This window comes from Pleuronectes platessa, chromosome 21, assembly GCF_947347685.1.
Source record: "Pleuronectes platessa chromosome 21, fPlePla1.1, whole genome shotgun sequence".
Lineage (NCBI taxonomy): Eukaryota > Metazoa > Chordata > Actinopteri > Pleuronectiformes > Pleuronectidae > Pleuronectes > Pleuronectes platessa.
Window position 1 is genome coordinate 15,302,138 of NC_070646.1, and position 24,900 is coordinate 15,327,037.

Genomic DNA, 24,900 nt, shown 5'->3' on the forward strand with positions numbered 1-24,900 from the left:
TTAAAAATAAATGTAAACATTACTTAATACCTATAAAGACAATATCAGAGATTATTAAGTCACTTAAAAAATATATACAATGTCATGTTTAAGTAAATTAAATATTAATTAAATAAATTGTAGGTTTTAATCCTTGTTGCACAGTTCGTTCATTGTACAATCCTCCCCTGTTTAATGTTTTTTTTGTTTGTTTGTTTGTATTTACATATAACGTCATTGTGGTTCATATGAAAGATTGTGTTCCCTACTGGAGTCTGTAAATTACAATTGTTCAGTAAAAATAAAAAATGAAATGGCCTGAACCATGAAGTTTCTTCTAATTTTTTTAAACTCATGAGTTAGGAATATCTACAACTATTATGCTTGGATTGATTTTTTTTTTTTTACATAACATCAGGGTCCTAAATAGCCAACCACATATTTAGTCAGGAAATATCAGTCTTTCTTATCACTGAAATACATGGAGAAGAAGAAGGCTGTGGAATTATTTACCTGGTTAAATTGAACATTAATATTAAAATTACACATGATTAATAATATTTCACATATTAAATATTTATGGTTCGAAAGTCTACTGCTGTATTTAACTTTCTGGGAAAATACCAAACTGGAAAATGTAGTTTACTCTTATGATTCACAACAGTGTCCAGAAGGTGGCGGTATTGCACCATTACCATCTTTAACAGCCGTGTAATATAAGAGGAAGAAGGAAGTGATCGCGCAGAATCAGTCAGGTTGATATAGGATCGAGTGCAGCAACGTCTCCAGAGTTCACGGCTCTCTGATCTGATCCAGTGTCTCCGTCTTCACAACCCTGGTGAGTCAGACTCCTCCTGTAATATGTCCCTCAAGACAACAGCAGTAACCGGAGGCTGTGTTTGTTCAGTGCAGCAGCATGAAGAGTCCACCGTGGCCAGAAGGGAGGAAACTGGTTCACCTGGATCTGAAAGGTGCTCCCCCCAGACCAGAGTACCTCCATGAAGTGAGTAAGAGCACGGACACACACACACATGAGTGTCCTCACAATTATAGAGAGACGCACGCCTCTTTATTGACAAAATGCATTCACTAAGCTCCTTATCCTAACCTTAACCATCACGACTAAATAACAAACTGTTACCTAAACCTAACTCGTACCCTAAAACCAAGTCTCAACCCTCAAACAACACATGGAAATTGTGAGGACCAGCCTTATTGTCCTCACAACGACAAAATGTCCTCACAATGATGGTATTTAACCACAATTGGCCCTCAGAACTATAGACAGACTATAGATAGACATGCACGACAACTAACGAAACAGTTATGGGTGATGGAAGATATCTTTAATTAGATGCAGTCAGTAACAAGCACTTCCTCACCTTTGATATGCTGCAACAAACACACACACACACACACACACACACACACACACACACACACACACACACACACACACACACACCGTCTCTGTGTGAACCTCCACCTTCATCTCCTCAGCTGATCTCGCTGCTCTCTCAGCTGGGAGTGGATGGCCTGCTGGTGGAGTATGAGGACACGTTTCCTTATGAGGGGGAGCTGAAGCTGCTGCAGGCCACAGCACAGCCTGCCTATAGGTGCAGTGTTACACATCAGCCTTGTTTATTCCTCTCCCCTCCCTTCTTATTATCTGCTTTTTCCTTACACCAGATAATAATTCTTGGATATTATTAACAGAATTACACTGATATTTATGAGTGTGTACAGTTTGGTGCAGATCCAAATAAAAATCCATTACTGGTGAGTTACCTGTGGTTTTACAAGGGGACTGTTGGACCTAGGTGGAGGTTTATAATAGGTTTATGACAGGTATAATGGACAATGAAGCCAGGGATTTGTACAACCCTGTCCAACACAACCACTAGATGGCACCCATGTAATAATCTGTCCTCAGTAATGTCTCCACACAGTAACACACATTATACAGAAGGAGCTGTGAAGTGATTGTTCACATGATGATCTTTCCTGTGCAGGTTTTATAGGACATTCATTAGAATATTCATAATTAATTAAAGAGAAGGTAAGTTTCAGGTATTTTGTAGTCAGACAGTAGAGAGGAAAGGGAACCATTTTGTGGTATTGTAACCAAATTAACCCTATGACATGAAATGTATTTACAAAAAATGTTATGTGATTTACTATAATTCTGTCAGTGAATATGTTTATTTCAGAATTTATTTATAGCTAAAGATAAAATCCTCATCATTTAGTGAGATCCTGTGAAACAGTTATGATCCTTCCTGTGAGGGATGGGGTTAGTTTCATGTGCAAGTCTGATGTGCCATAACAAGCTTTGATTCCACAAGTTCAGTTAGTGAGTCTATTCACCGTGTGCTGTATTTCCAGCCGAGAGGAAGTTCTATCCATGCAGGTGTTTGCCAGGTCAAAGGGCATCGATGTCATCCCACTGGTGCAGACGTTTGGCCACATGGAGGTGAGGCAGACATATAGAACTTTTTTTGTCATGGGATAAAAACCTCTTGTTTACGTACTAATAAGAAACAGAACAATACAAGTGACAATAATAAAACAGGTGCAGAACAAACAACAACAAAAGAACAAAGAAAGATACGGCCTTGGAATAAAAAACCATTATTTCCCCAAAATAATGGAACAACGACACCATTGCTAAAAACATAAGCAATTTGTTTTAAAATGAGATGTTTGGTGCTTAATGATGACAGAGAACAAATTTTCAAAGTTAGCTAATTCAGCTCCTCTGCCGGTTCTAACTGTGTGCGATGCGGCTACAGCTGCTCATTTTTGGAGTTCACCATCAGGCACCGTTTGTGGCTTCCCTGTTGTAGTTTGTGCTGAAGCATCGGCCCATGTGGGGCCTCAGAGAGCTGCCGCACTGCGTGGGCACCCTGAATCCACACGCAGAGGACGGGGTGAGGGTGGTGATGGAGATGCTGAGGCAGGTTGTGGAGCTGCATCCTAGTCTCAACACGCTGCACATCGGAGCAGACGAGGTGAGGCCTTTTTTTTGTTTTTTCTTCTTTGTTTACCAGCTGTTTTGTGATCACTGGGCCACCACCATCACTCATGTGCTGGCTCTCTAGGTGTACATGCTTGGTGAAGGGGAGCAGTCAAAGCAGTGGTTGGCTGCCTCGCCAGAACGTACAGTGCAGCAACTTTTCCTGAATCACGTGACCAAGATCGCCAAGGCCATCAAGGAGGCGTGGCCTGACATGAGCATTATAATGTGGGATGATATGATGAGGAGTATGAGCCAGGACACACTCAAAGGTGAGGAAGGACGGATGCTTCTCACTAAAGCAGAAGTATTGTCGCAGCTTAAGGGTTTCTCGTTTAAAAAAAATTAAACACACACACACACACACACACAAACACACAGGAATACACTATCCCACCAATCTTTAGAGCTTTTACAAGTGCCCATAGGCAACTGGACCTGCCTGTGCCCCTCAAAGACTCCCCACCTCCCATCCAAGAGTCCCAGGGACCCCCAGCTTGTTGGCAGGGACTCTCTGTTGGTCCTTACTTATGTACGTAACTACCCATCAGTTAGCTAAAGCCACGAAGCCGCATGGAGGAGAGGCGTAACACATCCGAGTAACACAAGCAGGCACAGCTGCCCATGTACACAACTCCCAAAGATGCCAACAAGGAAACATTAGAGGCAGAATAAAAAAAGTCTGAAATTCTGAATAGCAAAATAAAAGATGAATGAATGGGCAAAAGAGAAATAAATTAATAAGATAGGGGAGAGCGGGGTAATGTGGGACATCGGGTGATGTGAAACACCCCCTGTATCTAGGCAAAGGAATGTGACTATTATGTTTAAAAGCCCCTCCCATTCCCCCTTGCAGTGAAGGATAAGTTGGTGCAGGTGCTGTGGAAAGTATGTTTTTTCACAAAAATGTTGATTCAGGTAGAAAAAATTATATCATACATGTTGGTGAACTGCTGTGGGGTAAAGTGGGACAGTGTCTCACTTTACCCCACCATGAAGCACAAGTTAAATTTAGTCTTAAACATCTTTTAGTGTTATATTACATTATGTTTTATTTTTAATGTCATAAACATTGTAGAAAAGCCATCATGCCAACAAACTATACACCAGGAAGACAACCTGGGGCCAAACACCCCTCGCAGAGATGGAGAGTGTAGCCGCTGAGGTCATGCAAGGAAAGAAGTCCTTAAGAAAAGCTGGAGGGGATAGAAATATTGATAAGACAACCCTCAAAAGATTCATAAAGAAAAAAGAGAAAGGGAAAGTAAAATCAGTAGCCTGGGGTGCAGTAGCTGAGGTAAAGAGAATATTCACAGATGAGATGGAGGAGGAGCTTGCCAAACACTTGAAACAACTAGCTGACCAGTTCCATGGCCTTGCTCCGGTTAAGTGCCGTGAACTGGCATTTGAATACGCAGAGAAAAACAATATCCCTGTCCCTGCCAATTGGAGAGAGAAACAATGTGCAGGTAAGCTAGGGTGTGCAGGAGATCACATGAATCATAATAATCATAAATGTGCTTAATTGACCAATCCCCATGATTCTGTTACTAGTCCAATATTAGTGGTTGTCAATCTAGCTGTCGGGATTTTAACTATGGTAGTTTTAAGTGGAAAAAGTAAGTGGACCACTTTTTTTAAAACAATCATATTTTCACTGCCCTTTGTCCTGAAGAAATTCTGATCATTTCCATTGCTAGAAAACATCCTGAATTAATGGGAAATGTGTACATTTTACTGATATATCATTTTAGCTCGCCTAGAGGGGAGCAAATGTAAAAAATGTCCCACATTACCCCGCTCTCCCCCATAGAGCGTAGAAATTAGTGCACTTCTGAGAAAGAATTTATGTATTTTAGTCGGTAAAATCTAAAAGTAATAGATGTATCTGAAGGAATATAATCTGAAGATAATGAAGAAAGAGTAAAAAAAATATACAGAATGATAAAACAGGATTAAATATAGACAAATGGTCAAATAAATAACTACAATTTGAAAGCCTGACTAAAAGGTAAGGAAGGCTGTTACAGAGGCGTGGACCATAGTTTTAAAATAAATAAATAATGTCGGTGTAGAATTTTCCTCATTGTTATGAAGGTCTGCTTGGTCTTATTTCAATTTGAAGGTCCACTGCTGGTTTTTGGTCAGTTCACTCAAATGTCTCTTAATATGACTGTTTCTATTCATTCTATAGCAATTTCAAACTTGTTTTCTTTTTTTCTAAAAAGCAAGTGGCCTCGTAGGACTCGTCCAGCCCATGTTGTGGGACTACACACCTGACCTGGATGTGGCCACAACTGGTAGGGGCTGTTAACCATAAGAATTGGCCATTTAACATGTGGCTGTGATATATTATCCCAAACATGCATTAGTAGTGATGTACGCCCTCTAACTGTGTCGGCCAGTGTCTCTGCTGGAGAAGTACTGCAGTGCAGGCATGTCGGAGCTGTGGGCAGCCAGCGCATTTAAAGGCTCGACCAGCGTTTACACCTGTGTGACCAGCACGCAGAGACATGTGGACAACCATCTGCAGTGGCTTCAGGTGGCTGCTGCTTTACCTGCTGCCATTAAACTGAAGGGAATCGCCCTCACAGGCTGGCAAAGGTAAGACATATTTTGAAATGTATTTAGACTTTTTAACAAATGATTGATTTGTTTTTCTGTAATTGTAAGTAGGGATGTGATGGAAGCCTCAGGGTTAGAGGACTGAGTGGACCATCAGTAAATGCAACTTGCACTGTAAAGTGCTTTGAGAGGTCATTAAGACTGGAGAAGTGCTATATGACCCCGTTCAGAGCTGCAGCCATCCACTCTGAGTGATCCAATCCTTATTGGTCAGTGCTAAGTGCACGTCTGAACACACCCTAATACATTCTTTATATGAGATGGTGGAGGAGGCATGTTGCCACATTCTTTCTGCTGCGTGACTGCAAATGTGTCCTGGGCCACATATGAAGGACCAACTACTGAGCTGATGTCTCTGACCTGCGACAGTTCAAACCTATTTTTATGATTCCCTGTGTCCGTAGATTAGTTTGTTTGAAGCCACCGCTACAGTATCAGCACTAATCACCGCATAATGATTGATACATTTCTTAAATTGGTCAAATCGTTCCTCATAGCTGGACATTGAATCACTCAGCCCCTCCTGACTCCGTTCACTCTTTCTCTTCCTCTATCTCTCTCTCATGCTGAAACCGACACACGCACAGATCCACACACATACACAAACATCGTCATGGGTCATATCTGTTAACTGGGTTCAAAACAACATCATTTGGACTTGTTACAAACACAAATAGCCTTCATGTGTATTTGCATATAGAGCAGGAAGGTGGTCACAGGAGACACATTCAGGATGCCTTTTAATACCAGGTGTGAACAGACTTGTCACATTTCAATAACAGTGTATCTTTACAATATATATGATTGATTAACCCTTGAATTTTGTTTGGACATCATGACTCAGAAATGTGATGTCCATCAGAAACCAGTTAAAACAAATGTCCAGTAATTAGCACAGAGCTTTTAACGGGGTCCCTTTCCCCCTGTGTCAGGTATGACCACCTGTCAGTGCTGTGTGAGCTGATGCCTGTGGCTCTTCCATCACTAGCAGCCTGTCTGCAGACTCTCCTCCATGGTCAGCTCAGCGCTGAGGCTCTGAGCACAGTGACTGAGAAGCTGGGTATTTCCTCAGTGGAGGTGGACGTCATGGAGAGGTGAGGTCTGGCACTGTTTTAAGAAAAAACGTGGCCAATCCATAGTGTTGGAGTAGCTTCAGATTGTTCTTTTCTCTTAGGGGATCTGCAGCCGACTCACTGTTTCCAGGAAGGAGGTTGGCTGAGTTAATTGTGGAGATGGATGCACTGATCAACTCGGAGGACATACGATTTTTTCACAACAGCATGTGAGTCCGGTGCAGTGATCACACCTTTTCCCATGTTTGCATGTTGGCATGTCCACTCGCTTTTTATCAAGTTTCCAGAAACATCCGTGCTGTATTCTCACAAGGGGTTACTCAGACATTCAACAGAGATTTACCTAGGGGGCTGATGGGAAATGTTCCAGAAAGTGTCTGAAACAACTGATTTTCGGACATTTGTGCAGTCCACGGAACTGTCTGGACTGCAGTGCATACACATAGACAGCTCATAGTTCCCCATACAACCATAAAGCACACTTTTTATGTCGGTTGATATCGGGCCAGCTACAACCAGGCTAGCTATGTCCTTTTCCGGTTTGCATGCTAACTGCAAAGAACGGACCTAATGTTGACTTCTGTTCATTGGTTGTGAAGAGCAGCTATGTTTGAATGGCAGCTGAATAGCTCTGTATACTCACACTGCAGGCTTGTGAGAGGATGGTTCAGCCCCTACCAACAACAGAGGAAGATGGTCAGTCCCCTCATCACCATGGAGATTCATAACCAAGCATCAACGTGAGCACGAATTTCTTATATTACAGCAAGACTTTGTGATACAGACAAGCATTAGAGCCAATTTTGGGTGAAAAATGGTCCAAACTAAAAAGTCAAAGTACACAACAAATATTTATCTCTTAAAGAGATTAATAATTAGTCATTTTAGGTCATGTGTATCATACTTATCTATGTTCAAGTTTCGGTATGTTCGTGTTATTTAATTTGATTGTGACTGACTCAGGCCATGGCTCCATCCTCTGATCGTTTATCTGTTTACAGCTTACTGTGCCTATCTAAAGCCTCAGAGTGCAGCAAGAAGGGCTGGAGGCCTTTAGCTTTGTTGTCTGTTTGTTTTTGCTTCACATTACAATGTCATTCTGTGCACAATATTTGGTTGTTTTGTTCAGAACTGTTTTGTTCAGCAACTGAATCTCCATCTTGTCTCATCTCGTCAGAATATTGACCGCACTGCAACAGAAGGCAGAGGCTTTAAGAGAGGAGATGGTGCGTCTTTACCCAGAGTCTACAGCCCAAGAGTGGATGGAGGAGCATGTTAGCCCTGTGATGGTTCCTTTACAGAGGATAACAGAGGATATCACAACGTGTGTGAAGGAGATGGTGCCGTAGAACAACACTGAACAACTGCTTTCTAGACAAATTCAGACTTTGGTCTCCATTTTTTTTTTGCACGCCATATATGTGAATTAACAGAAGTGATTTAATGTTGAATTTGTTTTGAAGAGCTAACTGATGATTGTAAACTGCACTAACATTGATAAAGAAATGAATGAATATCATGAGCAGACTTGGGTTTTATATTAAAACATTTTTATATAATTTCTGCAAAAAGAAATTAAGTAAACAAAGGCAATAATATCTATCAACAGTTAACCCCAAAATCCCTCTGGTTTTTCTCTCAGCAGCACAAACATTCAGTGTCTGACGTAAGGGACACAGCCCTGATTCAACACACAAAGAAAAGTTCAGTGGGAAAAAAACACTTTAAATCACCAAGGTGTCGCCTGATATTCAGTCTTTGGTTCACAAAAAGTACAAAAACAGAAAAGCAGCCTATTAATTTCACACAGAGATTACTCTTGACTGAGCCATGAAAATCCTTCAAGCCTGGCTATAGCTTGCACGTGCATTCATCGGGACTCCAGCTGTAAACAGGCAAAAAGGTGATTATCAGCTGGGTGGGCCAAACTGTGGGAAAGGCACTTCCCATGACTATTACACATAAACACCTATTAGAGTACAAGAGGAAGGCACAGTAAATCTGTAATATGGAGTGTACTCTTACATCAGAAACGCAATACTCGTTTGCAGAAAGCTACATTTACAGTGTAAAAAAAGGTCTTTCACCCCAATTCTGGAAACTCTTGGAAAATGTTGATTAAACTTAATATGTCCCTGACAAAACATGTAGGTGTAGGAAAAAACATTGTACGCTCCCTCAGCTGCAGTCGCCCTCCCTCGCTTGCCCACACGTAGAAATGAAGAAAAGGCTTCACCCTGTATAATGCCCCAAATTCAGTCCACCCAGAGTTACAGGAAAGCTGCGAGTCACAGTGATCAGAGTTCATTAGCTTCATCATCCGAATCACTGCTGTCGTCCGCATAATCTTCCTCTTCTCCGACCTCTGCCTCTTCTTCGTGCTGCCTGTGCTGCTGCTGCAGGTCCTCCAGCCCCACGAAGCGCTTCAGCAATGCAGCCATTGCCTCCACATCACTGACAGGTCACAGACGGAAGGGACAAAAGCAGAAAATATATTACATTCCATTTGATACCGTAGTACAATGGTAGAATATTTCACAAATGTTTAAATGGTTATTTTTATTATATTATTAGAAAACAATATATCCAGACTGATAATTGTAAAATGTATGAAAGTAGTCACCATTGAGCCCACAACTTCTACTTGTATTTCTCTCATCCAGCCAGTTATACGGTTGCTGTCAAACTTTAAGATCGTTTCTCCACTCTCATGCAGTCAGCTGCCATTTCAGTGAGCCGCTGTAAACCCTTTCCACCCCAGTCTCCACCTCAGTCTCCACCTCAGTCTCCATCTCAGTCTCCATCTCAGTCTCCACCTCAGTCTCCACCCCAGTCTCCACCCCAGTCTCCACCCCAGTCTCCACCAGTCTTCATCCAAAGCCCTGATCGAGTCCAGCAGAGTCATTCATCGTCACATCCTGACCCTCAACCCCCATTATTGTCCTGACTCCGGGTTGGATTCCTATTCTATGTTCTGCTTCACCCCCTTTTATTCAAATGACTTCACAAAGAGGTTTAAATGCTTAAAGACTATAACATAGACCATCACTTTCTTGTTGTGCATGACAATAAAATATATGTTCCACTATCAATTCAAAGTCTCTCCTGGTTGAAAGGGAAAACCCAGCTACACATTTAGAATCATTAATAATTCTTTATGTGGAATCAGGGGGACATACAATTGAATGATTATGCTTAAAATCATTGTTGTCATACTGATCATGTTCATAGAGTAACATTTATTCAAAAACTTAGTGTGCACATGCTGTACCATGTTAGTGCATATATCTCAGTACATGGACATTGAAATGTTCAACTATCATTCTGCCAAAGAAATTCTGCAGAGATCAAACAATTGGACAATGTGAACGTAAAGACTTAATCACTTTTTCTGTTTTATTACAGATGAGTTTTAATTCGTACACACATTTAACTAGGCTTTCCAAAGAACTTGAAGGCCATCCATGTTTTCAGTTTCTTGTTCTCACTCATTACACGGTCTGCTTCATGTGTTGGAACTGTCAGCAGCAGATATTTACCTGCGTCCCCCCAGCATGGCATTCTGTGTGAGGGGGTATGAGAAGCCAGCAGCCAGCCGCAGCATCAGCAGGTACCCCTTCCCCAGATACCGTACCTTCTCCTCTTGGACGCAAATATCACAGAGCTGTGTCAGATCCAACACAACTGGGACACAGAGAGAAAGAGAGGGGAAAAGGAAATTAATATATTAAATCTCAAACCAAACTTCTGGTACTGAGTAACCATCTCTGTGGCTTCACTGACCTTTCTCTTGGCCCTTCCTCCACAACGTAAGGATTGAAGCGTACAAGCTGATGGTCTTGAGCTCGATCAGATTCTTGGTTTTGTCAAACAACGCCTCCTCCCACTCCTCCATGTTCTGCATGGCCACAAACAGACATCCGGTCACATAGAAAAGCTTCCACGGGATGCTGTCTGTGCACAACACAGTTAACAAGAAGAGCAGAGAGCGGCATGAGATGGGAATGTGGAAAGTGATGTTGATGAAAAGATCTGGTGATCACATAATGTAAATTCAGTTTGTGTACCTGAGCTGTAGTATGCAGCTGCCAACCCAACCGATGTAATACCTGAAAATTAAAATGAAGGGTTGTTATTTATGAGCCAGTACAGGGAAAGATACTTTTTTTAAGGAAGGACAGTACATGGTTTGGTTGTGGTTTGTTTATTAGCACGGTGACACAAAAACTACTGAATGGATTTCCATGAAACCTGGTTGCAGAATGGGACATGTGCCAAGAAAGAACTCAGCTTTTAGGGTGGATTTCGACAAATGGGTGGAAAAAGGGATTTTCTAGCATTTTCTTTAACAATTTGAGATAGAGCATTTTTGACATTTTTATAAATTTTCCAGGGAATACTTACTGGATCTTGATGAAGAAAAATCAGGCACACTCAGGAGATTCTAAGTGGGAGCAATTCTAGTTTCATATCTGAAAATATCATGTCAAAATACACACTTACCAACAAGAAGAGACCATGAACGAATGCCCGGAGATCTCTTCAGGTGGAGCAAAGTGGAGCTGTGCTCCTCTACTGTCATGTATCCCATCTGAGCAGAATCAAGCACATCATGTATTTTACCAAAAGCCAATTTTACCTGGGTCTTCAAAGGCAGTTCACCCAAAATCCCAAAAAAATATATGTTATGGCCTAGTTTTTTAATTTTATTTGTAATATTTTACAGTAACGTGCCTTTTCTTATTTCTACTTTTTGTATTTTTATACAACTTACAACAATTTGGTGTCTGATGTGCACGCCTGTATCACAGGAATACCCCAGTTAGGGATAAAAAAAAGGAAATCTATCTATTGATCTATCTAACAACACAGAATACTTATTTATATATAATAATATAAATGAACCTGTTTAAGAGGCTTTTCAAAACAATGGATTCAATCATTTTATATTCATACATTGTGATTTTTTTACATTGTTTTGTATTAAACACGGCTTAATTGTTTCATAGACAATAAATGAAGCACCAATGATTCTAATGACACAAACAATTAACTTATTCAAGTTCAACTAAATCACCATTTACTCATCATTAGTTTGACGTGTTAAAACCATTGCTTTTCCTGATGAGACAGGTCAAAGCCTCTCTTGTCCCACACAGTCCCCAGGATGATTCAGAGATGCTGATGTCAAATATTGAATTAGCTCTCTGAGTGAAACTGCCCAAACAGGTTCTTTGGATTAGCCAGACAAACCAGGACATTGTAACTGGAGAGATAAGACACACAACCGTTATGAATTCGTTTGAAGTCCATTGAGCAACACAAGTCCATCCACCTCCTCTGCCGAGGGGGGAGAAGTCTCAGAGGTGGAGGAACCACACATCACCACTGTCTCAGACTAGTTCTGAACAGAAACACTAAATTAAAGACATTTTTTTGTCACTTACCTTTCACCGGTGCTTATTTCAGCAAATATCCGCTTGTACGGTTCAATAAAAAGTCGTTTGTGTAAAGAAACGCGCGTGTTGAATTATAAGGAAGTCGAAATCATTTCATTGCACAAAACAACTGCAGCAACTGTCATGAATGGGTTACACTTCCTTCCGGGATCCGTCAGCTCTGATTGGACGGCTTCGTTTACACTCTGACTTCAGAATAAAAGCATACCTGCATTGTTTTAATGGATTTTGTGTATTCAGCCGCGTGGTTTCTTTACCACACACTTTTTAAAAGGTTATAAATTATACTGGCTATTTAAAAACCCCAAAATTATTTCGTCTCGCACAGATCCGGATATAATCGGTCCATTATTTTGACAGGTTGGCGCATGCGCAGAAGCCGCACCGGGATGCACGGTGGAGTAGGACAAGCTGTGGAGTCACAGGTTTGAGTCCCCGGAGCTCTGACGCCTCTGGACGAACCGTACTTTCGTGTCAGCCGTGAGCAAGAGGAGGCAAAGTCCACAGAGCACCCGAGCCGAGGATGAGACGGTGCTGAGCGGCCGCCGAAGAGTTCACCTGCCCGGTTGAGCGGCGTCGGTGCTCCCCCGCTCCCCCCCCCCCCTCTCCCCCCCGGAGCTCGTCCTCTGCGGCTCTACTGTCTTTGTGTGGCAGGGCAGGGGAATAGAAACCGTCCGGTGAGCGACCGTCCATTTAAATGTGTCCCTGCCATGTTTACTCGACATACACGGATAGAAATATAAATGTTTTTTTTGTATGTTTTTTTTTTACAGAGATTACATTCACGTACCGTGAGATACACAGGCCTTAAACGCACCATATTGAATATGAACTTGCGTAACTGACAAACGTTGCACACATTGATGTTTTGAGATGTTTATGGCTTTGATTATTCTGTAGTTACAGATATACTGTTGTAATGCAGACATATTATTATTAATATTCATCAGGATTGGACGATGTGGCCACAATGCTATTACGGTAACAGTTGATATCGATAATTATCACGATACGTTTCAAATTATTGTTTCTTCTGTATGTTTAAGACTGATCAGATTTTGCTCATGAGTGAAGGTTGTGGGTATATCTTCTAAATTGCTGTTTCAACACTTGATTGATATAGTGTAGTGTAGTGTAGTGTACAAGAGGCATCACGAGTAGTACTGCAGGAGTACATCAGGAGATGAAGTTATTACAAAACAATATATGTGAGATATTATAAGTCAAAGAATAGAAAAACACAATAACTTAAAGGTTCAGTGTGTAGAGTTTAGGGACATCTAGTACTGAAGTTGCATGTTTCAGCTGAATACCCCTCTCCTCACCCTCCCCTTCCAAATATAATAGAGAATCTGTGGTGGACTTCGGTTGGCTCTAGGCAGGCTTTTTATATTTTGCTATTGATAAGAATGGTATTGTGTTCTCGCCCACCTCTAATTATTAAGATATGATTATTAATAGTCAAGTGAGACACTGAAACTCTATTTTTACAATAAGTGTGATTTCATACGATGGGAGCTTCCAGCCCATACTTGTCTTTTTCTTTCGGTAATGGGCTGTTTTCTCTTGGCTCTGTGTGTATAATTAACTCGATCCATTAAGATTTTAATGACAGGATACGAGATTGTGTTCATTGTAGGTTTCCCATCATTACGAGGCTGTTGTGTTTCTGATAAGCGGGTTGGTTGTGATAGGACATTGGGGGAGGCAGGGTCAGTGGAGGTTGGGGTTGACAAACACACCCTGGAACAGCAGACTGCAGACCCACTCATCATGAAACTGCTTCAGAGAGAGCATGCTGAGAGGAGATGATCAACACTGGGAAGATGGTTGCCATGCTCTGTGTGTGTGTATGTACATACATGTGAGGGTTTGTTTTTTCTGTCACCCTCAATTTACAGATTACCAGCGTGGAAAATGTCCGAGGTCAACATCGCAAAGCGCAAGGAGAAGTGTGAGAACTGCACCAAACAGGTGAGTTTTCTGGATCAGTGGCACAACACGGTCTCAAGAATAAGTCGCTTCTCTTCTGAACTCTGGATCAGAGATGCTGTCGTGGATCATTTTTTTTTTTAAATGTTACTACCGATCTACTCGCAGTGCAACAAGAAACAGAGTGATGAAGGTGCCAACTCGCAGCAGGAGAAGAGCGATGAAGTCAACGGACAGGTAATGTGTGCTCAATTACTAGTGAGCTAAAAAAAAAAAACTGTCCGCGTTGTTTTTTCTTTATTAAAGGGCTGTTGCTTCGTTGTTCATATGTGAAAGGAAAATTCTGGAGAAGCTCTTGACCCCATTTCCAGACATTCTCCAGAGTTCATGTCTGGAAAAGGGCTACAATGTGACGATAGGAACACATGCATCCAAGTGATGCTACCCTAGCACGTGCTTTGCTCCTTCACATAAATAGTAATTCCTTAACACAACACGGATTAAAAGAGACCCAGGACCGAAATATTGTATTCAGCAAAGACACAATTTTTTTACAAAGAGAGGAGAGCATGTTGTGAGTCCAGGAATTACCTTATTGTGACTCACAGGTCATCATCACCACCACTATCTGTGTATATCAGGGATGATGCAGCTTCTTCCACACTTATAAGATTCAGGAACTTCACACCTAACCCATTAGATGACGCCTTTTAAAAGCCAGCACCACTCTTCTCGTTCTCCCTCAGATGAATGAAGGCTCCCACATGTTGCTGAGTGCCTGTCTTTCCTGTGATGGCTGCGTCTCAGAGGAGGAGACCCTCAAGATCTCTCGGCAGAGCCTGGAGGAACTGGAGCGTGCTCTCGCACTAAATAAGGTACAGCACACAATCGACACTCTGTTTGAAATGTGAGGAAAGTCAGGAAGTTTGTACAGCGTGTTATCTTTTACTGTTTCTCTGTCCCTGTCAGAAGTGTGACGCGTCGAAGCACAAGGTGGTGGTGGCCTCGGTTTGTCCGCAGTCCCTGCCCTTCTTCGCCGCCAAGCTCGGTGTGGACATCAATGAAGCTGCCAACAAACTCTGTGGCTTCCTCAAGAGCCTGGGTGAGCTGGATTTGAATCACACATCAGCGATGAGCTTCTAAGGCTTGAGAAAGTATTTTGGTTTTGGTTTTAATGAAGGGGGATCATGCTGTTATGGTTTTTAGCTCCTACCCTCTGGAACCAGCTCCGCCTCAACAGCTGATCAGAAGAATCAATGCATCAGTATAAAAACAGTTAAATCTCACCTATATTCACCTGCATTGTTGAAGTTGTTTTCACTCAACTCAACTAAAGCTTGAATTGTTCCTGAAGTGAAATTGGTTTTACAGCAAGACATGGACAATAAAAACAAGGCACAACATAAAAAGGGGAAGTGAGACACAGAATGTCACTGATTTGGCTGAACGACAGTGAGCGATCAATTGTTGGTCAAATACAAGTTTACTTTCTTCGTCTCAGTTTTAATTGGTCCCACTATGTTCTTTAATAATATTTGAACTGTCATTGGTGTGGAGAAAGTGCCACCTACTCTTTGGTATCTGTCATGGAGGCTTAACATTCTCCCCCGGTTCAGTGTCACTCACTGTCTCTGTTCTCTGCTCTGTGGATGTTGCACACAGGAGTAAAGTACGTGTTTGACACCACTCTGGCGGCAGGCTTCAGCATCTTAGAGAGCCAGAAGGAGTTCATTCAGAGGTATCGCAGGAGGCACCACGACGCCCATGCCTTGCCCATGTTCACCTCCTCCTGCCCAGGTAAAATTCCCCTTTCTACTCCAACATGTTCTCCTCGCATCTTTCTCTCTCTCTCCCCCAGGCTGCTGACTGACTGTGTACAGAGTTGATTTACATGCCGTGTGCTGAACAGGGCCAAACAGAGCTGATTTTAGAAGCAAAAAATGGCAAGAGAGCTGGTGGGGAAAGATAGGAAGCCTTTCTTTCACCACTCCCTTCATGGGAGATAGTCTGCGTACTGTGAACAAACAGCCAAGCATTCAGTTTCCAGGGTTGAGACAAGGAGGGTAGCAAAATACATATGTTTTTTTGATCTTTCGAACGTTGACATTCTTGGGTTTTTATCCTGAAAGAAAACATCATCAACAAATCAAGAAGAAATGGATTGTCGTTTTTTATTTTGCAAAGGTGTCTTTTACATGTACACTAAAATACCGATATTAAGCCAATCAAGACAATGGTCTGAATAAGAAACTGCCATATAAATGGCATTTTCTGATTATCTTAACCTGAATAATGGTCATACTCAGAATAAGCAAATAATGTCATTTAGACATGTGGAGAAAATATCTAAAATGACTGCATCATACGTGAAACTATTTCATGGTAGGATTTATTTTTTAAACTTATCATCAGATAATAATGGCATAGTGTTCGTAAATGATGTCAGCAATAATCGGGCTACATTGTCTAACATGTGAATGGGACTATATCTTTGATGCTTTCGTACTTTCCCTTTCTTTGCAACCTCATCATATTACTGGCCATGTCTTTGTTTTTAAAAGAGCATAGCAGTACTAATATAGAACGGTTCATAACCCCTTGCATCTCCCATCTGTTTATTTATATTTGTTTGTTATGTTAGTTTTGTGTTATGTTGTTCTGCAATTTTTTTTATTGATAAAGTTTATTTAAAATAAAACTATAGAAAACAAGAATATAAATGGCATATAAGCAACTAATGTAAACTAATCGATTGGTCGGAAAATTGGTGTCCATGTAAACATAGTCACAACTAAGTCAATGGAAACCATGAACTAGCTAATGTGTTAGGTCTGTTAAACCCAGTGTGTGACCCTATTTGACTGAGCTATCATGTGCTCTGTGAGAGTGGAGCGCAGTAGTACAAGGGTTACTTTACTAACCATAGAGCGTGTGTGTCTGTGTGTGTGTTTTTGTGTTTGTGACTGCATAGGGTGGATCCGTTATTCAGAGTGTGTCCTGGGAAGTTTGGTCACCCCTCATATCTGCACAGCCAGGTCTCCTCAGCAGATCATGGGCTGTCTGGTCAAAGACTATTTCTCAAAGCAGCAGGTGAGCAGGAATATTCAATTGTGGCGGTGCAATTAAACATTCCTATTGAACAGCTGTTGGCCCAGTTTCAGTATCAGTGAGGGCTTCCCGTTATAGATTAACCAAAAATAAGACACTGTGTAAGTTTTCTGTGTAAACATACAAGGTAATAACATCATGATTGTGAGTCCTTGTGGCTGTTCTCCATGTCAAGTAATGCTTTCACTCGAAACCCTGCACTCACACTCATCTATACCCTGCTTGTGCTTGGATTTCCTGTGCTCCAGCTTCAGCGCTTCTCCTCATGCTTATGTTTTTTTATTATTTATCATAAATAATACTGGTGGTTATGAAGTTGCATGTCGCTTAAACAAGTTTTTCCACCTACATTTTGTTGCAGTTGAAGTTTGGCTTTAATCATGCTCATTTTGACAGAGCAACCAGGTTCAGGTTGGAGCACGGCTGCATTTTAAACCCCAGCAATTTTTTTATTTGAGCGGAAACCGTTCTAATCCACAGCCAAGGTTATCAGATGCAAGAAGATCGTAAAAATTAACCTCAGGTGAAATACCAGTGCAGTCAAATAGGGTTCCAGTTTCAAATATTAACAGTATTCTGATGTTCAGTAACGTAACTGTCCTGCTCAGATTTTAACTGGTAGTTAGATTTTTTGGGTGTCACAGTTGATGATACATTTGCACACCACTGTTCTATGAACATTGCTAATGGTATATTCTGTCTTGTCATTCAAATCTTTATTGAAAAGAAACCTCAAAGCATTTTAGCCAATGTGTAAAATACTTTATGCATCAGGTTCAGGTGTCTTTTTTAAGTTTTTCTCTTTTTCTTTTCTGCCTCATCTCCTAACAGAAGCTGAGTCCAGAGAAGGTGTACCACGTCGTGGTGGCTCCCTGCTTCGATAAGAAGCTGGAGGCCGTCAGAGAGGAGTTCTACAACAGCCTGCTGGAGACCAGAGACGTGGACTGTGTCCTCACCTCAGGTTCTGGCTTCTTTGTCTTATTCACTGTTGCTTTGGGATAACAAAGATTTGATTATGATTATTTATGTTTGTTTTAACCGCTCAGTTATGTTGAGTACAACTTGTACTTATAATGTCAGACCCCTGTAGTGCTGTAGGATCAGGAAGATTTAAATATTAAATTGCCACCATTAAAGCAATCATAATACTGGATATAGTGGACATAGTGGATATCAGCCAATTTAAAAAACATAATGGAGACCCATGTGTTGTCACCTCTTCTTTAAGTAAAGAAAATCATTCAATAACATAGAAATGTTAAATTAACAGAGATGTTTGATGTTGCAGGGGAGATCTATTACCTAATGGAGAAGATGAAGGTTTCAGTGGATGAGCTGGACTCTGTTCCACTGGATCAAGTGTGAGTAGAGAAAACTGCCTCCTAACTGATCATCAACAACATATTAGCTAGCTCATTCGCTATTATTAGAAGATAGCTAACACTGAACTTCAAATGTGGCCTATTTCGCCCTGATGATGGCACCAGAGGAAAAGTTAAGCATTGGAATTATTATCATTCATCCTTCACATGAAAGTGTGAAGCCAGTGACAATCTATCAAGCAGTTGTCAAGACATTTCACTAACAGACTAAACTAACCTGATCATAATATCCCAAGGAGTGCAATTGATAATACATTGAAAAAGTAGTAATGCTATGCAAAATAATGCAATACAATATAATAACCCTTGAATAATAAACATCTTTGTCGACAATATAATACATTTTCTGTAGTGACTTGGTCATTACACACCACACTCACTATAGAGATGTTTAGGAAAGGATGCAGTTGATTGCATTTTGAATAATGACAGAGTTTGACATAGTAGCTTTCGTTGTTGCCTTCAGGCTGGGAGACGCAGGAGAGGGGGCGCTGGTGAGGCACGAAGGTCGAGGCTCTGAAGGTTTCCTGGAGCATGTGTTCAAACATGCCGCCAAAGAGCTCTTTGGTCTGGACGTCCATGAGATCACCTACAAGAGCCTCAGGTGAGAGACACTGGGACCCTGAGACTTGTGTCATGGAATATACTGTGGCTTTCTCTGATGCCCATTAGAGGTGTAACCACTATGAAAGTGAGACTGAAACCGAGACACAAACATCCGCATTCATAATACAGAACTATGGAACTACAGCAGCACCACAAACTGCTGCTTCAGCTGCAAGTGCACCCTGTTGAGCTTTCACTTTAATAATGTTTAATATATCAATATTTTTATTTTAACATTAACACTTATAGATTATTCTAAAAGCTGTATAGTTTGTAAATAGCACACAGTTGGTTGGTTGAGCGATCACAACTGCATTAAAATTATAATAATTCTTTATAATAAAACTATTTTCTAACTTATCTTAATAAGGTTACCCAAAATCAGGGTTCCTACGGTCATGAAAAAACTGGAAAAGTCATGGAATTGTAAAATGTTTATTTCCAGGCCTGGAAAAGTGCCTGAAAAAAATCAAATCCCAAAAGTTTTGGAGAAGTCGTGGAAATTTTTATATTCATATTTTCATGTCGTTCGTTTACTCTGAGTTTTAAATTATTCATATACTTTTAAAAGAAATACGCTCAAAATATAAGCAGGCGTACGCTCTCATAATAATTGAAAAGATCGGGGGGGAAGCAGGCAGGATTATGCCCTATGCCAGGGAAGTGTAGATTTAACCATGTTTGGCTATAAATGGAAAAGCACATGCCATGGGTTACAACAGACAAATACCTCAATCAAACTATTGTCTCTCATTCATTTGTGTCATTTAAGGTAAACTGTATGCTTTGGATTTCTCAATGTTAGCTTAAATACTAAATGTTGTCTCTTTTTCAACATTTAGTTTTCACAAAATGTTTGGTCATGGAAATTTGGTTTAAAGTTATTGAAAAGTCATGGAAATCCATTGGTCAAACTGTGTATGAACCCTGCAAAATACATGGGAGTAAAACAACACAGAACCAAACAAGACAAAACAAAGATAAAACTTAAATGCATTAAAAGTCCATCCTTTAAAAAATATGCTTCCATGGTTCAGTGTGTAGAATTTAGTGACATCTAATGGTGATGTTGTATGTTGCAGCTAAATGCCCCTCACACCTCCCTCCCCTTCCAAACATGGAAGAGAACCTGTGGCAGCCTTCAGTTGTCATGAAAACTCAAAAGGTGTTAAGTTTGTCCAGTCTGGGCTAATGTAAAAAAAAAACGTGGCAGCTTCCATAGCGAGGACCCTCTCTCGATGTAAATATATGTTAGTATTTCAATATAAAGGGCTCATTCTTAGGTAGAGAAAACTATTTTATTTACAACATAGATGATTATTTTATATTCAATTTCTGCCAATAGTCCTAAATCGTACACATTTGACATTTTAAACATAATGATTTTAAAAACAGGTCAAATGCTGCCAAGTCTATTCTTCTCAGGCAATAAATTCCAGAGCGGTGTTGCATTTATGGCAAAAGCTCGGTCATCCTTAATGACAAAACCCTGACTTAAGAACTGCTTTTATGTGTTTGTTAGAAGATTTTAAATTACAGCCTGGAGTATATGGACTTAATGTATTTGGGGGCTAGACCATACTTTTAAAAGTTATTAAAAGAATCTTAGAATCAATCCTAAATTGAATTGGCAGTCAACGAAGGTGGGCATGAATAGGAGACATATGTGCCCTGCGCTCGGTGTAGGCTAAGCTAGTTTAAGTAATAATCCTGAGGTTTAAGGTCTAAACCCAAGCCTGGATTTTGAGAATCGTTAAACCCCTTAATGTTTAATTCTCTTTGGTATTTCTCACCGTCTACTGGTCCCATGTCCTTTTGTCCTAGTGTGAAAAGTAATGTCAATAATGTCAAATCCTTGATGTGGACATCAAATATGATTTCTGTTTCTGAACCCTCTCCATGTCGCCTTTTTTTTATAGGAACCGGGACTTTCAGGAAGTGACCTTGGAGCGAGACGGAGAAATTCTGCTGCAGTTTGCTGCCATCTATGGTTTCAGGAACATCCAGACCCTGGTTCACCGCATGAAGAAGGGCCGTGTGCCATACCAGTTGGTGGAGGTGCTGTCCTGTCCAGGAGGTAACACTGCAACTAACAAACTCATATATGTGTCAGTGTCGGAGTTTTGTTCGCTCATGTGCACCAATAATGACAACTTTTATTTAACAGAATAAAAAAAAGCAAAATTTGTTTTTATTTACTTTAGATGTTTATGGTTTATGGTTAAACTAGAAAACGCACACACACACACACACACACATATATACAGTATCCATATCAGTCGGGTTCTCATCCATACTCTGTTGGTGTAAGCTTTTCCTGTGTCTCCCATGATCCACTCAGGGTGCCTGAGCGGCCGCGGTCAAGCAGAGACCGATTCAGGGGGACATGTGGACAAAGCCCTTGTCCAGATGATGGAGGACACCTACAGCAGCCTGCCAGTGCGTCTCCCCGAGGTCAACCCCACCCTGTACACCCTGTATCAAGAATGGCTGCAGGGCCAGGACTCCTCAGAGGCCAACACGCTGCTGCACACCCAGTACAGAAACCACACTCAGACACACGCACAGCCACCACACATGCAGTGGTGAGAACGATGGACTCGATTTATGAAGGAGGTTGAATGAGATCCGCCTCCGCAGGGTTACCGATTCTGCTTGGACCATCCCAAAGCCGAAGACAACGCTGCACTATGGACCAGTGAGGGAGAGGGAAGTCTCCGTGGACTTAATTCTTCCATTTGGCCACAAGGGCGTGATGGTGGATCACCTGTAGTAAGCTTGAGCCTGTGGAGAAATCAGGTTCAAGAGTCCGGAAAAACCCCAACTTTCATTTCATGTAAACTGTAGCGGCGATCACAATAAGCTGTTGAGATAATGGCTGATGATAAGAAATATTATAAAAACTGGCACCTGATGCAAGGGATGAACTATTTATTTAAATATACAAAGCAATAAGCCACTGCGAAAAGCATGTAAGAAGCTTTTAGCACAACTGGAGCTCATGACCTGAACTTGTGGATAGTGAATGTGCATCTGAAGAGTCTAATGATCCAAATCCCAAACGTCCAACATGAAACATGCTTGTTTTACTTTGTGTTAAGTCGTCGTCACTGTCCCTCACTGAAACACCACACAGCGTGTTCTCAGATAACATTGATGGCTATGCAATTGTGATCGTCTCATGCCAACACAGTACCTGGTTCGTACCAATGAGGGGAGTGTAATTATTTTTTAATGGTACAAAAAATGTCATTTGTATTGTCATTTTGTCATTGCCATTCCACTAACTATTATTTTTGCTATATGTTCTTGGTTTTACGAGATGAAACTGTCGGGTCATACAGGTGAAGAACTAAAAAAGAATCAAGAGAAACATAAAGTGTTGTGTCGTTTTTTTTTTATATGATGAAGCCTCTGCTTCCTGTAGAGTTTAGATTTAAATGTAAAAACGTTTGAGGTCAAACCCAGGTGAAGGTGCAAGGCCAAAAACAGCACCATCAATTGCCATCATTCAACTCATTCATTCAAAACAAGTGTGAGTCAGAACAGGTTTTTACTGATCAGTACTGCAGATCCTTTGATCTCAACAGGACGCCGAAACACTGCATTTACAATTGGGCACATTAAACTTATAACCATAATGTTATATTAGCTACCTTCTATGAGTGTGTCTCTTCAGTCCATATGCAGGAGTTATTTTAATCTGCTCAGGTTAAACTATGGATAAGTCACAACCCGGTATTTCGCAAAATAAATTGGAAATACTTCAAAATGAATTGGTCAACATGCTTAAATACTTTCTTGCTAAGAGTGATGTCAGTACCTAGAGTGAAGCTGTCAAGAAGTCAATACACTTGCCATAAACACTGGGGTTGTGTTGAAATGGCTGTTTGTCACCTCGGAAGTCCAAGTTCACTAGGTGGAATGTTGAAACAGATTGTGATAAGTATGTGACGTGATGGAAATATCTCCTTGTACCTGTCACTTTAACACCTTGAGGTTAATTCATCTGCTGCTGATGTCTCTCCTGAACCTTGCTCTTCAGCGGAAGAGAAGAGTTGGATGGTGACACCAAGCACATTTTAAACACAGAAAAAGTTTCTAATTTACTGTACTGTTCCCAGCTGCTGGGATGTGAATGTTCACATTTTTATTTATACCCTTAAAACCCAACCAGTCCATTGAAATACAGCCCTGTGCTAAATCCTACCATTTTACATATGTTGATTCAACATTATATTTATTATTACTTTTATAATTTTTATTTCTCTATTTTTACTCTATTTGTTTTTATTATTCTGGTGTTTTGTTTTACTCTGATTATTCATGTGTTTTATTAAGATTAAGATACATTAAGATACATTTATCTATCCCAAACACTTGCACAGACATGCACAGGCACACTTGGTTTTACGAGATGAAAACTGTCGGGTCATACAGGTGAAGAACTAAAAAAGAATCAAGAGAAACATAAAGTGTTGTGTCGTTTTTTTTTATATGATGAAGCCTCTGCTTCCTGTAGAGTTTAGATTTAAATGTAAAAACGTTTGAGGTCAAACCCAGGTGAAGGTGCAAGGCCAAAAACAGCATCATCAATTGCCATCATTCAACTCATTCATTCAAAACAAGTGTGAGTCAGAGCAGGTTTTTACTGATCAGTACTGCAGATCCTTTGATCTCAACAGGACGCCGAAACACTGCATTTACAATTGGGCACATTAAACTTATAACCATAATGTTATATTAGCTACCTTCTATGAGTGTGTCTCTTCAGTCCATATGCAGGAGTTATTTTAATCTGCTCAGGTTAAACTATGGATAAGTCACAACCCGGTATTTCGCAAAATAAATTGGAAATACTTCAAAATGAATTGGTCAACATGCTTAAATACTTTCTTGCTAAGAGTGATGTCAGTACCTAGAGTGAAGCTGTCAAGAAGTCAATACACTTGCCATAAACACTGGGGTTGTGTTGAAATGGCTGTTTGTCACCTCGGAAGTCCAAGTTCACTAGGCGGAATGTTGAAACAGATTGTGATAAGTATGTGACGTGATGGAAATATCTCCTTGTACCTGTCACTTTAACACCTTGAGGTTAATTCATCTGCTGCTGATGTCTCTCCTGAACCTTGCTCTTCAGCGGAAGAGAAGAGTTGGATGGTGACACCAAGCACATTTTAAACACAGAAAAAGTTTCTAATTTACTGTACTGTTCCCAGCTGCTGGGATGTGAATGTTCACATTTTTATTTATACCCTTAAAACCCAACCAGTCCATTGAAATACAGCCCTGTGCTAAATCCTACCATTTTACATATGTTGATTCAACATTATATTTATTATTACTTTTATAATTTTTATTTCTCTATTTTTACTCTATTTGTTTTTATTATTCTGGTGTTTTGTTTTACTCTGATTATTCATTTGTTTTATTAAGATTAAGATACATTAAGATACATTTATCTATCCCAAACACTTGCACAGGCACACTCATGCAATTTTAGGGAAATTTAACCCATCTGGTGCAGGACACACAGAGCAGTGAGCTACCATGTACGGTGCCCGGGGAGCAGATGTTGGGGGAGTAAGGTGCCTTGCTCAGGGGCACTAGACAGGGCAGGGAGAATCCTCTTGGATTTTTGGACAGATCAATCCAGGTTCGTCTTCTTGTTTTTTCTCTGTGGAGACGAACCAGAGACCTTTTCTGCCCATAGTCCAAGT

The 24,900-nt window shown here is 40.7% G+C and overlaps 3 protein-coding genes across 6 annotated transcripts; 2 read left to right on the forward strand and 1 right to left on the reverse strand.

Moving 5' to 3' along the window:
- The first annotated feature begins 694 nt into the window (after positions 1 to 694).
- hexdc (hexosaminidase (glycosyl hydrolase family 20, catalytic domain) containing) lies at positions 695 to 8,212 on the forward strand. Of its 4 annotated transcripts, none has more exons than XM_053413335.1 (12): positions 695 to 817; positions 887 to 982; positions 1,480 to 1,595; positions 2,365 to 2,452; positions 2,826 to 2,990; positions 3,081 to 3,267; positions 5,224 to 5,295; positions 5,401 to 5,599; positions 6,553 to 6,714; positions 6,795 to 6,902; positions 7,344 to 7,433; positions 7,871 to 8,212. In XM_053413335.1, exons 2-12 carry the CDS (start codon positions 896 to 898, stop codon positions 8,040 to 8,042), a joined length of 1,446 nt encoding a protein of 481 aa, XP_053269310.1. In that variant the 5' UTR covers positions 695 to 817; positions 887 to 895; the 3' UTR covers positions 8,043 to 8,212. The 4 variants fall into 4 exon arrangements, with proteins under 4 accessions (XP_053269310.1, XP_053269311.1, XP_053269312.1 ...); XM_053413336.1 differs by having other exon boundaries at positions 702 to 817; positions 892 to 982; XM_053413337.1 differs by lacking the exon at positions 1,480 to 1,595 and having other exon boundaries at positions 772 to 817.
- Positions 8,213 to 8,221: 9 nt separating this feature from the next.
- Positions 8,222 to 12,298, reverse strand: LOC128426461 (cytochrome b-245 chaperone 1 homolog). Its single transcript, XM_053413339.1, has 6 exons — positions 12,141 to 12,298; positions 11,197 to 11,284; positions 10,761 to 10,802; positions 10,477 to 10,647; positions 10,233 to 10,377; positions 8,222 to 9,147 (listed from the first exon to the last, which is right to left on the reverse strand). The coding sequence occupies exons 2-6, from the start codon at positions 11,282 to 11,284 to the stop codon at positions 8,991 to 8,993; spliced, it is 603 nt and encodes a 200-aa protein (XP_053269314.1). The 5' UTR covers positions 12,141 to 12,298; the 3' UTR covers positions 8,222 to 8,990.
- Positions 12,299 to 12,742: 444 nt separating this feature from the next.
- Positions 12,743 to 23,620, forward strand: narf (nuclear prelamin A recognition factor). The gene is made up of 12 exons (XM_053414303.1): positions 12,743 to 12,829; positions 14,054 to 14,126; positions 14,253 to 14,321; positions 14,831 to 14,959; positions 15,054 to 15,186; positions 15,747 to 15,881; positions 17,056 to 17,174; positions 18,024 to 18,153; positions 18,481 to 18,553; positions 19,041 to 19,178; positions 21,100 to 21,257; positions 21,522 to 23,620. The coding sequence occupies exons 2-12, from the start codon at positions 14,070 to 14,072 to the stop codon at positions 21,767 to 21,769; spliced, it is 1,389 nt and encodes a 462-aa protein (XP_053270278.1). The 5' UTR covers positions 12,743 to 12,829; positions 14,054 to 14,069; the 3' UTR covers positions 21,770 to 23,620.
- Positions 23,621 to 24,900: the final 1,280 nt, after the last annotated feature.